The sequence below is a fragment of the Humulus lupulus genome, chromosome 4 (assembly GCF_963169125.1).
Source record: "Humulus lupulus chromosome 4, drHumLupu1.1, whole genome shotgun sequence".
NCBI lineage: Eukaryota > Viridiplantae > Streptophyta > Magnoliopsida > Rosales > Cannabaceae > Humulus > Humulus lupulus.
Genome location: NC_084796.1, coordinates 102,473,069 through 102,485,493, shown reverse-complemented (window position 1 = coordinate 102,485,493; position 12,425 = coordinate 102,473,069). Strand labels below are relative to the sequence as shown.

Below are 12,425 nucleotides of genomic sequence, written 5' to 3'. Positions count from 1 at the left end.
TCCATATAACTCTCATTTATATAAATATATAGATTAGGATCATCTCCCATCTTTATTGCAAACTATATGAAATATTCAACTCATTTTATTCTTTTGATAATTTTCTTTTTATTCAATCTCTATTTATCTCAAAATATATATTTAAAACAATGTAATACTAAAATAAATTAGTGTATAATTATAATAACTTAAATTCTAAATTTATTACTCATTTTCATAAGTAACTAAATCATAAAGTAAATTATATTTTTCAATTAAGCTAAATTCTTACATATCATAGAAAAAAAGTTATATAGAAATATATATATATATTTATTGAGCATAATTTCTTTGTTTCTACGAACTGTCTACAATTTTAATTCCCATCAAATATCACAACAAAATAATCAAACGATATTGTTAATTCCATTTTTGGCATATTTAATTTGACAAAAATATTTTGTATTTTCTTATTATATTCGGCTGTATCTAAATATATATTATTGATATACGTTTTATTTGTTTTAAATAATAAATGTATAATTAATAACAAACTTTTCTATATTTGGAAAGTTTTCCAAAAATAGTATGGCTTTATTATTATAAAAATAAATCTTTTTTAGCTGTCTTTTTCCAGCCGATTACCTCATTATAACTGACCATATAATTGAGTTTTATTGCATGATCAGGTTATAAAAGGGAAGTCTTGATTCCTATATCAAAGGGTAGATTGTTACCAAATATAGCTCACAATTCTGTAGCTACAGAATCAGGAAATCCTGTCTAATTGAAGAATTATTTTAGGAAAGTCTCCTTGTGGGCTTATGTCGGTTTAGACTGTGTATTAGTTGCCCAATATGAGTATAATGACTATCAATACTCATATTGGCTGCTAGGTTTTAGTTACCTCTTTTTGTTTTTCATTCTTATTTGTTAAAGAGAGTCTTTGTTATGTAGAGGTGGTAAGTTCAACTCTACCTCTGTTTATCAGTGTCCTTGTAATTGTTTTGAGTCTTCAAAAAATTCTGCAAAGGAGGAGAACAAAGTGCAAACCTTCGGGAGAAGGTGGTTCAAGTCTTACTTTGGGAGAAAGCAAGCACACTTCAAGCAGATCGCGGGAGTTCGTATTCTTGAAGGGTCAACAAGGTTCATTTGTCAAGGTGGAATACATCAAGCATGCAGCATATAATAAGAGGGAGTCTAGTTATGCATAAGTCAAAAACTTTGTATTTTTGAGATCTTACTAATGAATCTTATCTCTAGGCGTGGCCCTGTGGACTAGTAGCAATCTACAAGGATTTCTGATACCACGTAGAAAAACCTTGTGTGTTTTTATTTTCTGCATTTTAGTTCTTTTTTGGTTTTCTGGTATTTAGTTACAGCACCCTGGTCTGTAGCTATAGAATATCTGTTTCAGTACCGACTTAATTATTCTGCATTTAATTAATTGATTAATTAAATAATAAGTTGATAATTATAAAATACGGAATTGCAATTGGTATCAAAGCAAGTCACTAAACTCTTACTGAGATCTTGAGGTTATTGTAACGCCCTGGTTACCCCAGAACAGTTACGGTGAACGGTGGACCAGAAATTTGACCCGTTACCCGAGTCCTTTGGTCAAAAACGTGCTCTAAGTATAATTAACAGGTTAAGGTGGAAAAACTAATAAAAAGGAATGGATAATTTCATTACAAACTGCTCTACAGAGCTAATCAAAACATTTACAAGTTGTTCTTAGTACAAAACGGTCATTACAGTTTCAAATTTACAATCTCGCCGACCTAAGCAGAAAAAATAGGGTAAACCCCCTAGTTCCTCTGAGAACGCCTTGGCCGTGGTGGTCAAGCGGCCACATATGTACACATCACCACCTAAGCTCTCCACTCAAGGCTGGGCGAGCTTTTCTTTCCCTTTACCTGCACCACATAGCACCCATAAGCCAAGGCCCAGCAAGAAAACACAATAAAGCATGATATAATATCAACAATGATCATAATAATCATTCAGGACCATCAGTCCAAACAAATAGGTGACAGTCGCAGCAGTCACAAAAGTGGGTACAACCCCCTCTATCCATGTGACGTTAGGGTCACTCGGGCTTAACTGATAAGAGAACTTTTCATAAGTTTGAACAGGATAGGTGTATGGTGATTAGTCACCAACATAACCTTCCCCATGATTTACAGTCATAACCCTGGAGCAGCGTTCCCTAGCCATGTGACAAACAGTCACCGGGGCCATATGCCCTGGCTCTGAATAACTGGTCTTAGACCAGACAAGCACTTATAAGTTCATCGACCTTAGGGTCGGTCCAGCATTAACACCCCATATGAGTCATTCAACGCTGATATCGATTAGATATAATCTTCATTTGACTCGGCGTTCTTGATTCTATGCCATTTCTGACTCTTTAGGTCAGTGTCCCTGACTAGTCAGTACATATACAAGTATTCAACATTTGCTAGCATTTAATAGGCAATCCATGTCCACAGTTATCAATCAACATGACTCAATAATAATCACGCATGTCATATATACACAGGGTGCAGTTTTCTTACCTCAGATTCGAGCTAGAAAGATTAAAAGAACGACCCGTGAGAACGATCAACCTTTAGTCCTTTAGCGGTCTCCTAATCATAACCAAACACGGGACATCATTAACATTAATGGTCAACATAGGTTTCCACACCAATATCTAGCCTCCGGAAGATCAATCCCAACCAATCCAAGTAGTAGGGACACTCCCGAGGCCTATAGCTAAGTTCTCGAGGTCAAAACAAGCAAACGGGGTCAAAACAGGGAAACAGCTGTGGCCCTGGCCCCATGGGCCGCGGCCCCCAGAAATTCCTGAAACAAGCGCCGCGGCACCCAGCCAAAACAGAACCTCCCTTTCTTCCTCATCGAGCCAGGGACGCGGCGCCCAAGAACAGGGCCGCAACCCCTAACCCTGGGCCATACCCAAACGTGTTTTCAACTTTTCCAAGCTTCCAAAATCATACCTAACCATCCCCAATCATCAAAACAAAGTTCCCAAGCTTCCCAAAACACCAAAACCCAAGGTTCAAACCCACCAAAAACTCAACAATTCACAAAGTCCAATTCAAAGCTTAGAAACTCGGAAAACTCAAAACGTAGATTACCTTTGATTGGTTTGTTTTCTGTCAAATCCTTCAGTTAAGAAGCTTCTAATCTTTCCTAGGATCGCTATGCCTCGATCCTCGCTTGATTCTGACTCCTAGAACTCGAGATATCTTCGAAAATGCTCAAACGGTAAAACGGTCTATCGAAAGGGAGAACGAGAGGTTTTCTAATCGTACGTTCTATTTGACAGCTACTTCAAGCTTAAGTAACCTCAAGTAAAACCTAGTGCTCGGGGTCCCAAAAATACCCCCGGAGACATTATAGTCAAAACCTCCAGAATTTCACCCTGATCTCAAATATTCCCAATTTATCATCAAATAAACATTTCTATTACCCCAAAATTGACCCCGTTATGACAAAATCACTAATCCATTATATATGGCCATCTCATGCCGAATAGCTCTTATATATCTCCATAATAATGGAATCTCATTCACCAATCACATTATGCACCCAAATACACATATTCACCCTCAATAGGCCAAATTATCAAAACAACATAATTATTCAAATGTGGACCCGCATGCACGCATATAACATCATATCATAATATAATTCACATATACATGCATAATATCATTTAATGGCATAATTAAACAAGTATGGCCCTCCCGGCCTACTAATCCCGCCATTAAACCATATCGAAGAATTCAGGGCATTACAGTTATATTATTCCGTTTAATTTTTTTTTGTGTGAGATGTCCTTCTTTGCAGAAGGAAACTCCATCACTCGGCCACCTCTATTAAATGATACTAATTATCCGTACTGGAAGGTCAGGATGAGGGCATTCATCAAGTCACAAGTGAGAAGGCTTGGAGATCTATACTCTCGGGTTGGACTCCACCGATTGAAAAAGATGATGAAGGTAATTCAAAGGTAAAATCTGAACTTGAGTGATCCATTGAAGATGAAAAATTATTTGGTTATAATTATAATGCTTTGCATGCAATTTTTAATGGTGTTGGTGAAGGCTTTATAAAATTGATATCATCTTGTGAATATGCAAAGGAGGCGTGGAAAATCCCTCAAACTCAGTTTTGAAGGTACCGTTGATATAAAGAGATCACGTTTTACCATGTTGCAAACTAGATTTGATGAATTAAGAATGTGGGAAACTGAAAATTTATCTGAGTTTTATGAAAAGTTGTCTGATATTGCTAATGAGTTTTTTGCCTTGGGAGAAAAACTAGATGAATCTGTGTTGGTTTGAAAAATAGTTCGTGTGCTTCCAGACAGGTTTGACATGAAATTGCTAGCAATGGAGGAAGCTAAGGATTTTGGCAAAATGAAGGTTGAGGAGCTTATGGGTTCGTTATGAACATTTGAGCTAAATCAAAAAATAAAGAAAAAGGGTAAGCCGAATCCTTCAATTGAAAAAACAAAGGTATTGCATTTAAAGTTGATGAAAAAAGATGTTTCTGATGATGAGAAAGATGATGAAATGGCCTTGTTAACAAGAAATTTTCAAAAGTTCATGAAAAAGGTTGGAAATAAAAATAATTTTTCAAAAGCTCCAAAAGGTAACACCTCTTCTAAACCTTTTGTTTCTAACAATAAAAAGGGCATTCAATGTCGAGAATGTGATGGTTATGGTCATATACAATCTAAATGTGCCAACACATTGAAAAAGAATAAAAAAGGTTTTAATGTTACTTGGAGTGATGATGATTCTGAAAGTAGTGATGAGGTTAATGAGAAAGTTGCTTTAACCAATGTTTTGTCAAGTGCTTTTCAGGAAAGAGGAAAAATTTTGTGTTTAAAAAATACCTTGATTGATGTTGATAAAAAGGAAATTGACTCGGATTCAGACGAGTCAGAACTCAATGAAGAATCATTGGTTGAATCATACAAGGTAATGTATGGTATATGGTTACAAGTTTATACTGAAAATCGTTCCTTGGTTAAAATGAATAAAGAATTGTCTCACAACATCAAAGATCTTGAAGAAAATAATAAATGTTGTGAATTTGAGTTGTGTTCGAAAATTTCTGAAATTGTATTTTTGACAAAAGAACTTGACAAATTGAAAAGAAATTTTAAAATGCTAAATCCAGGTTCTAACATTTTTGAGGAGATTCAGAATTCAGGTCAACTGAGTCATGCTAGATTGGCTTTTGTTGAAACTCAATCGAAAATGAATACTAAATTTGTTAAATCTGAAAATATGTCCTCTAGATATTCTGATTCAACTTTTTAGGGTTTTGTTTTTATAGCAGAAGGTTCTGTTTCTACAGAAATGAAGCAGTCAGGAAAACGTGAAAATTCTCATGGGAAAAAGAAATGTTTCATTCCCTCTTGTCATTTTTGTGGAGTAAAAGGTCACATTCGACCTAGATGCCTTACTTTGCAGAACATGTTTAGTTCTAAATTTTTTGGAAATTTTCAAGTGTTTCAAAATAAACATGTTTTTCAAAAACAAAAATGGGTTGTTAAAAATAAATGTCTTGCTGGTATCTCTTGTTTTAAAACTGCTGCGTCTCAAATGTGGTATTTTGACAGTGGTAGTTCCAAGCACATGACAGGTGATAAAGATTTTCTTGTCAACATTAGACTAATGCAATGTGGATAAGTTACTTTTGGTAATGGTCTAGCTAGAAATGTCATAGGGATGGGAACTCTTAATTTTGAAGGTCTACCCAGGCTTAAGAATATAGTTTTGGTTGAAGGACTAAGAGCTAATCTTCTTAGCGTTAATCAAATTTGTGATCAAGGTTACACTGTTAATTTTGATAGTAATCGTTGCTACGTTGTTAATGACCAAGATGAAATTATTTTGCAAGGGTTTAGACCTAATGATAATTGTTACACTCTCACTACCTATGCTACTTATCACTCTGCCATAGATAGCTCTACTGATTTATGGCATGAAAAGCTTGAACACATTCATTTCAAAATTTTGAAAAAACTGTCAAATGCAGGAATTGTTCGAGGATTACAAAAACTGGGTAAATAATCTGTGGGAAAATGCGAACCATGTCAATTTGGTAAGAAACTGAAAATTTCTCACAAAAGTATTCCTGATGTGAATACTTCCAAAGTTCTTGAACTTCTTCATATGGATCTAATGGGTCCAATTCAAGTTGAAAGTTTGAATGGTAAGAAATACATTTTTGTGTGTGTTGATGATTTCTCTCGGTTTTCATGGGTAGATTTTTTGAGAGAAAAATATGATACATTTGATGCTTTTAAATCTTTGTTTGAAATTTTGTGTGGAAAAAGATTTTAATATTGGAAAGATTGTTTGGATTAGGAGTGATCATGGAAAAGAATTTGAAAACACTGTTTATGATGAGTTTTGTAAATCTAAAGGTATTTCTCATGAATTTTCTGCTCCAAAAACTCCTCAACAAAATGGAGTTGTTGAAAGAAAGAATCGAACTTTGATAGAGATGGCTAGGGTAATGTTAAACAGCAAGAAACTTACCAAGCGTCTATGGGCTCAAGCAATTAACACTGCTTGCCACATCATCAACATGGTGTTTTTACGACCAGGTACTCATAAGACCCCTTATGAGATCTGGAAAGGTAAATGTAACGACCCAAAATTACTAATAAGGCTTATGGGCCTTGATTAGTGTGCTGGGAGGGCGCAATTCGAAGTTACATGAATTAATGGTGAAAAGCATGCTTATATGCTTATTTGGATAAATGTGATGCATGACTATGTGTATTAGTATGCATGTAGGCCCTAATTAGGGTATAAGGGTATATTTGTAATTTTGGACCGTTGAGGGCATAAATGTAAATATTTGTGATAAATTGTTGAGACCACATTATTATGTGGATATATTTGTAGCTTGTGACTCGAGGCGATCCTAGTGAGCGGTTTAGCGGAAAAGTCACGGCGGGGATTTATAGTCGGCTCGTGGGAGTCCAGGGGTATTTCTGGGAATTTGAGAAGTATATTAAGGATTATTTGATACTGAGGAAAATAATTTTTGATTAGTTAGGTGTCGGGATGTAAGCGGTAATTATTAGGGACACTCGAGTAATTAGCAGGAATTGTGAGCAAATGACTAAAATGCCCTTAGTATGCTTTAAGGCTTAGGATTTAATGGGAGGGAAAAATGGTCATTTGACTGAAAAGAGATAAGTGTTATATTTCCTTTTTAGTTTTAGTGGAGGCTGTAGAAAGTTTCAGAAGTTAAAGGAAAGAAAAGAGAAGGAAAGAAAGAAGAAAAACATGGACTCTTTCTTCTCCATTCGGCTTGCTCTACTCTTCACCATTCTCTGTGAGTATTGGGGCTGGAATCTCACAGTAAGCTCAGGCTGGAACTTAGGGCTAAAGACCTTGGTGAAGCTAAAAGAGTTAGCAGAGATTAGCTACTCAATTGAGGTAAGTTTCAAGATTTCTGATGAGTTTTTTTCTGAGTTTTATTGAGGTAATTTCTAAGCTTGAGTTTTGGATGGAATTAAAGGAAATAAGCTTGAGGAGTTGAAGGGCTTGAGGCTGGAAGGATACTAGAGATAACCCAAGGTCGAAATTCTCCATAGAAGGTAAGAAATTCTGGCTTTGAAGTTCTAAGTTTCTGAGTTTCTGGTTGAATTCTTGAGTTCTTGAGTTCAATGTTTGTTTTCTTAGTTTGATGATGCATGTGGTTAAGTCTTGTGTTATTGGGTTGTGTGGGGGTGAGATATAGGTGATGGTAGACTTAATTTGGTGTGTAGTTGAGGTTTGGAAGGGTTCCATGGGGTTTCAGTTCGAGGAAAATCGAAGGAAGAAAAACAAGGTGTTGCTGGTCTGTGACTAGCGCTGTAGCGCTAGCCGTTGGGCACTACAACACTAGGCTTGTGTTTCCTGGCGCTTTTGGTTCTACTTGTAGTGCTATAGCGCCTACTTTGTGGCGTTGTAGTGCTACCCTGTTTCCAGAAGTGGGTTTTCGGGTTATTTCTTAGGGTTTTCGCCCGGGGGCTCGGGGTTTGATTCCACCACCCCGTTTGGTGGAATTAGGGCTTCTCGAGGGCTCGGGATTGGTCTCGAGGTTAGGTTTTGTTATTGAAGTTTAGTGATGGATCTAATTTGTGGCTGTGACTAGTTGTATGACAGGGCTCGGACAGGATCGTGATTGAGAGTTGACTTCATTGAACAAAGCTAGTGGAATCAAAGGTAAGAAACTGCACCCGGTTATGTTGTAATGATGGGAGTAAGAGCTCCCTATATCTATATAATGTCATAGATGGTATTATGCCATGGGACATGTGATAAATGGTCTAAGAGTGCCAGAATCAATATTTGCGCATAGGGCGCGGCTCGGCCACTGGTAGCTGAGGACAGCTTAATATTCACTGAGCTCGGTTTAAGCAGGCCGGAGTCAGTGGGATAAATAGGGGATGCGACCTAAGGGTGTCGACCCTAATTAATATGTGAATTGATTACTGATGTTAAATCATGAACTTGGTATGTTGAATGCCTAATTATATAACTGTTGTGGATTGTTGAGTGTGTGGTTATGCTTATGAGTTGTTTGTTTGTTTATTTCTAAATTGACTACTTAATGGTTATGCTTTGTTATCTGGTTTCTTGCTGGGCCTTGGCTCACGGGTGCTACGTGGTGCAGGTAAAGGCAAGGGCAAGGTGGACCAGTCCTGAGTTAGAGAGATTTAAGGTTGAATGTACATAGTCAGCTGATTGGCCGCCACGGCCGAAGAGTGATACAGTACGGGAAAAGCCTAAATGTCTGTTTTGCCCTTAACGTGGCTAGTAGTTGTACTTTTGTTCCGAATTTTTGTAAGTTGTCATTTAAACGTTATTACTTTTGGGATCACATGTACCAAAATGTTTAAATATATGGAAAGCAACTTTTTTGACCAAAATCTTTTAACCCTAGCTCAATTATAGTTTCAGTAACACATTTTTAACTAAATGACTTGATTAGCAAGTTTTGCACCTTTATAAACATACAGTGTAACGGTCTTGGCTATCTAGGGCGTTACTACTTGGTATCAGAGCGTCCTAGGTTTAAGGGTTCCTAAAGAATGGCTGGACATGTACATTCGCCGCGGAAGACAAGCTCGACTCAGGGTTTGGTAATTGTGTATACATGATTATATGCTTAAATGATTGGAAAGGAATATGAATGCTGATATCTGTATGATTAATAGGAAGCATGAGATACTGATAGGGCCTGGCCCTTGACTATTGCATGATGAGATTAAAGTGTTCTGATTAGCATTGCTATTGCATGTGAATGAATATTTGGATAATGGTTTGCATACTGAGTGTATGTGGTTTACTGCATGAATTGAATTCATATGTCGTATCTATTTATGGGCTTGTAGGAAGCATGATAAAGTGTGAGTATACTTGGTTGTAATAAAAATTTGGTAGCTAAATGTATAGTATTGTGGATTCGTGTTTAATATGCTTTATGTGTGCATAATAACTGTGGTTATTTGGACCTGGCGGTGGAGTGGTTCGGAGTATGAACCTCAGGGCTGAGGAGTTTAGTCAGCAGTGATGAATGAACTCAAATTGTTTGTGCCTAGAATGGTTAAGTGGACTTGGTGTTGCGTTATAGGGGGATTGCAGATGATAGTTGGAGTTGGAAACCTCCATCTGCTCCTGAAAGCCGCAGCAGATGTTCGCTAGTATATGAGTAAGTTGTGGGGTTTAATAGTTGAGCCTAGATGCTTTGATAGCGAGGTTACCACTGTTGGTTTAATGTGAGGGTAAGGATAGATAATGGTATTATATGGAAGGCCTAAACGGCGTTATCCTCTGTTTTTGAGGAAAGTTTGGGTTGCCTAAGAATTGGTCAGAGGGTGGGCAAAGTTAATTCCATCCTTGGTTATATGAAGATGAGAGGTCATGACTAAGGGGTTGTGTTAAGTATTTGTGGCAGAAGGATGCCTGGAAATGATACTCGAGCCGAGACATTGGTATGATGGGTTGGAAAGAACTCAGATGGTGAATTGATAAAAGAGGTTATAAAGACATGGTTTGAGCTACGGAGACTGGTAGGCTTATAAGCTTGATTTGGAATGATAAGGTAATAACAGTGTATGTCAATGAGTTTTGTGAGTTGGGTAATTAATTTTGGGAAATTGATACAGGCGGAAGTCATTGGAAATGATGACTCATTTAAGGATTAAACTTCGGAATAGTCCAGAGCATTTGGGCCGCTTCGATGTAAGAAATTATCTTTTGTATTTAGGTAGCAGAGAGGACCATGTTATTTGAGATCTGTGAAATGAGGTATAGAGCATGAGTGCCAGAGATGCAAATGGCAGTGTTTTCATTGGTGGAGTTTAGTAAGAACAGATTCTCGGTAGTCGAAGCAGAAGAACCCCGGACAGTTCTATGGCTTCTGGTTTTGTCAGGATGGGGAAATCTGATTTGCAAGAGAGTTGTCGGGATAGTGATGGGAACCAGTGAGGTTATTTATTATGCACCAGAGGCAGGAGATGCCACCTAGAAGGATGTCAGGTGAGGGCACGACTTCTACATGGAATGATTCGATATGTTAGGATGGATTCCCATGGATAGGGGATGGAAGACTGGAATGCCTTGTTACATTTGAAGCCGAGGCTAGTTCCTCAGAGTTGATCAGTTAACTGGATAGTTTATGTTTTTGGTTATATAACGAGCTGGAAGAGTTCGATGTTGAGAATGTCCCAAGAAAGATTCAGACATAGAGAATATGCCTCAAAGTACCTTGCGAGGGGCTGGAAACACTAAGAGGAATTAGAAACTTTTGGGAGAGGAATTGGGACACAAGTAAAAGAGAGGTTCGTGGTGAAAGCAATAGAGCTCGTCATATGGAAGCCTTGACATGGGTCAGAGTGAGAGTTAATTTGTTAAGAAACAACCATGGATAGTAGGGAATATCATTTGGAGTACTTTAGTTGTACTGAATGGAAACTAAGCTGACTAGTAGGGATTCAGATAGGTATACAAGGAAGGATTGGGTACGCTTCAGAACTCGGGTACAGATAAGTTCAGTATCAGGGACATTATGGAAGGTGATAATGGTTTGACAGGAAGAATTGCTGAAGTTGTTGAAGAAGTTTGACCTCGGGGTGGATCAGATAGAGCATCATATTGCGGGAATTGTTAGCATCGTCTGTTAAGGATAAAGAGTTTAAATGCCCGATTACAAGACAAGACAATGTCTTCAGGAATTGATCTACGATCTGGTTATTACCCGCTGAGGATCAAGGAAAGAGACATTTCAGGAATCACAACTTGTACCGAGAAGGGTGTGAAGAATTGGCAACAAAGGTTCTTAATTGGTTCAAGCGCTAGCAACTCAGGTAAGCTCTAGAAGCAAAAAATATAGGAACAGTATGAACAAGTCTCCTTCAGGATTTATTGGCGGTATACTAGGCTACTCTCCAGTTAGAAGTGGAATGCGAACAACTAACATGCTAATGATGTTAGTACTGAGGAAGCAGGGTTACATGAAAAGCTCCATGAAGTGTCAGTGTGGTCTCGTCAGGGGTATTCCGAATAATGCTACAAGAAGAATAGGGAACAGGTATGAAGAGGTTTGATATGAAGCAACAGAGAAGCTACTGAAGAACGTCTGAAGGATAGGGAGCACAACAGGACCGGTAAACGTGTCATCTACTACATAAGTATTTTTGCAGGCAGCTACACCAGAGATTAGAAAGACAATAAAACTTGAAGTTAAACCGAATGGAGTGTCAGATCGGAAGTTCAGAAGACAGAGTAAGAATTGATTAGCGCTTGGTGAGGTAGGTACATGCGTGTATGGTTGAATACAGAAGGGTGGCATAAAGGACCTAACTTTTGATAAAGACATGAAACTGTGAAGGTTGCACCACAGGTTGGGGCACGCCCAAGCACAGACTGACAAGAGAATGGTTCGAGCCTCGCGGGCGGTGATAGAATTGGACCATGGTCGATACACATAGTACGTTGGGTTGGCAATGTATGCATAGTGTAAGGTATTTGAGCGTTTGATCATTTGTAAGAAAGATAACCTTGAGACCAAGATTTAGTGAAACGTAATGGATGGATGGATGGTTGGTGTTAAAGATCCTCGACTATGCGAGGAAAATATATAAATGGAGGTAGAACTCTTACTTGAGAGGTGTGTGTCAATTAAAAGAACACCATAGATTGTAATGGAGTGGACAAGGTAACAACTGAGATTGTTATAGCGTTAGTATGTGGTGATGAACAGGTACGTATTCTTTGGACAATGGAATCCAAAGTGTTGGTATTGGTGGAGACAGGAAAGAGCCTTGTCAAGGTAATACAAGTTAGGGCACAAGGATAGGATGAGAGATCCGACAAAAATTTGGCTTGGAGATGGTAATTCTAAATGGATATCGT

The 12,425-nt window shown here is 37.8% G+C and overlaps 1 protein-coding gene across 1 annotated transcript; it reads left to right on the top strand.

Moving 5' to 3' along the window:
* The first annotated feature begins 3,821 nt into the window (after nt 1–3,821).
* On the top strand, nt 3,822–11,136 carry LOC133832443 (uncharacterized). Its single transcript, XM_062262787.1, has 8 exons — nt 3,822–4,000; nt 4,133–4,328; nt 4,470–5,211; nt 5,338–5,442; nt 5,716–6,069; nt 6,163–6,219; nt 6,344–6,522; nt 11,014–11,136. Exons 1-8 carry the CDS (start codon nt 3,822–3,824, stop codon nt 11,134–11,136), a joined length of 1,935 nt encoding a protein of 644 aa, XP_062118771.1.
* Nucleotides 11,137–12,425: the final 1,289 nt, after the last annotated feature.

Coding starts and splice junctions, on each gene's coding strand:
- LOC133832443 (XM_062262787.1), top strand. CDS start 3,822: ATGTCCTTCTTTGCAGAAGGAAACTCCATCACTCGGCCACCTCTATTA. Junction 4,329..4,469: donor AACTAGATGAATCTGTGTTG/GTTTGAAAAATA, acceptor CAAAAAATAAAG/AAAAAGGGTAAGCCGAATCC. Junction 6,523..11,013: donor CTTTGATAGAGATGGCTAGG/GTAATGTTAAAC, acceptor GGATTCAGATAG/GTATACAAGGAAGGATTGGG.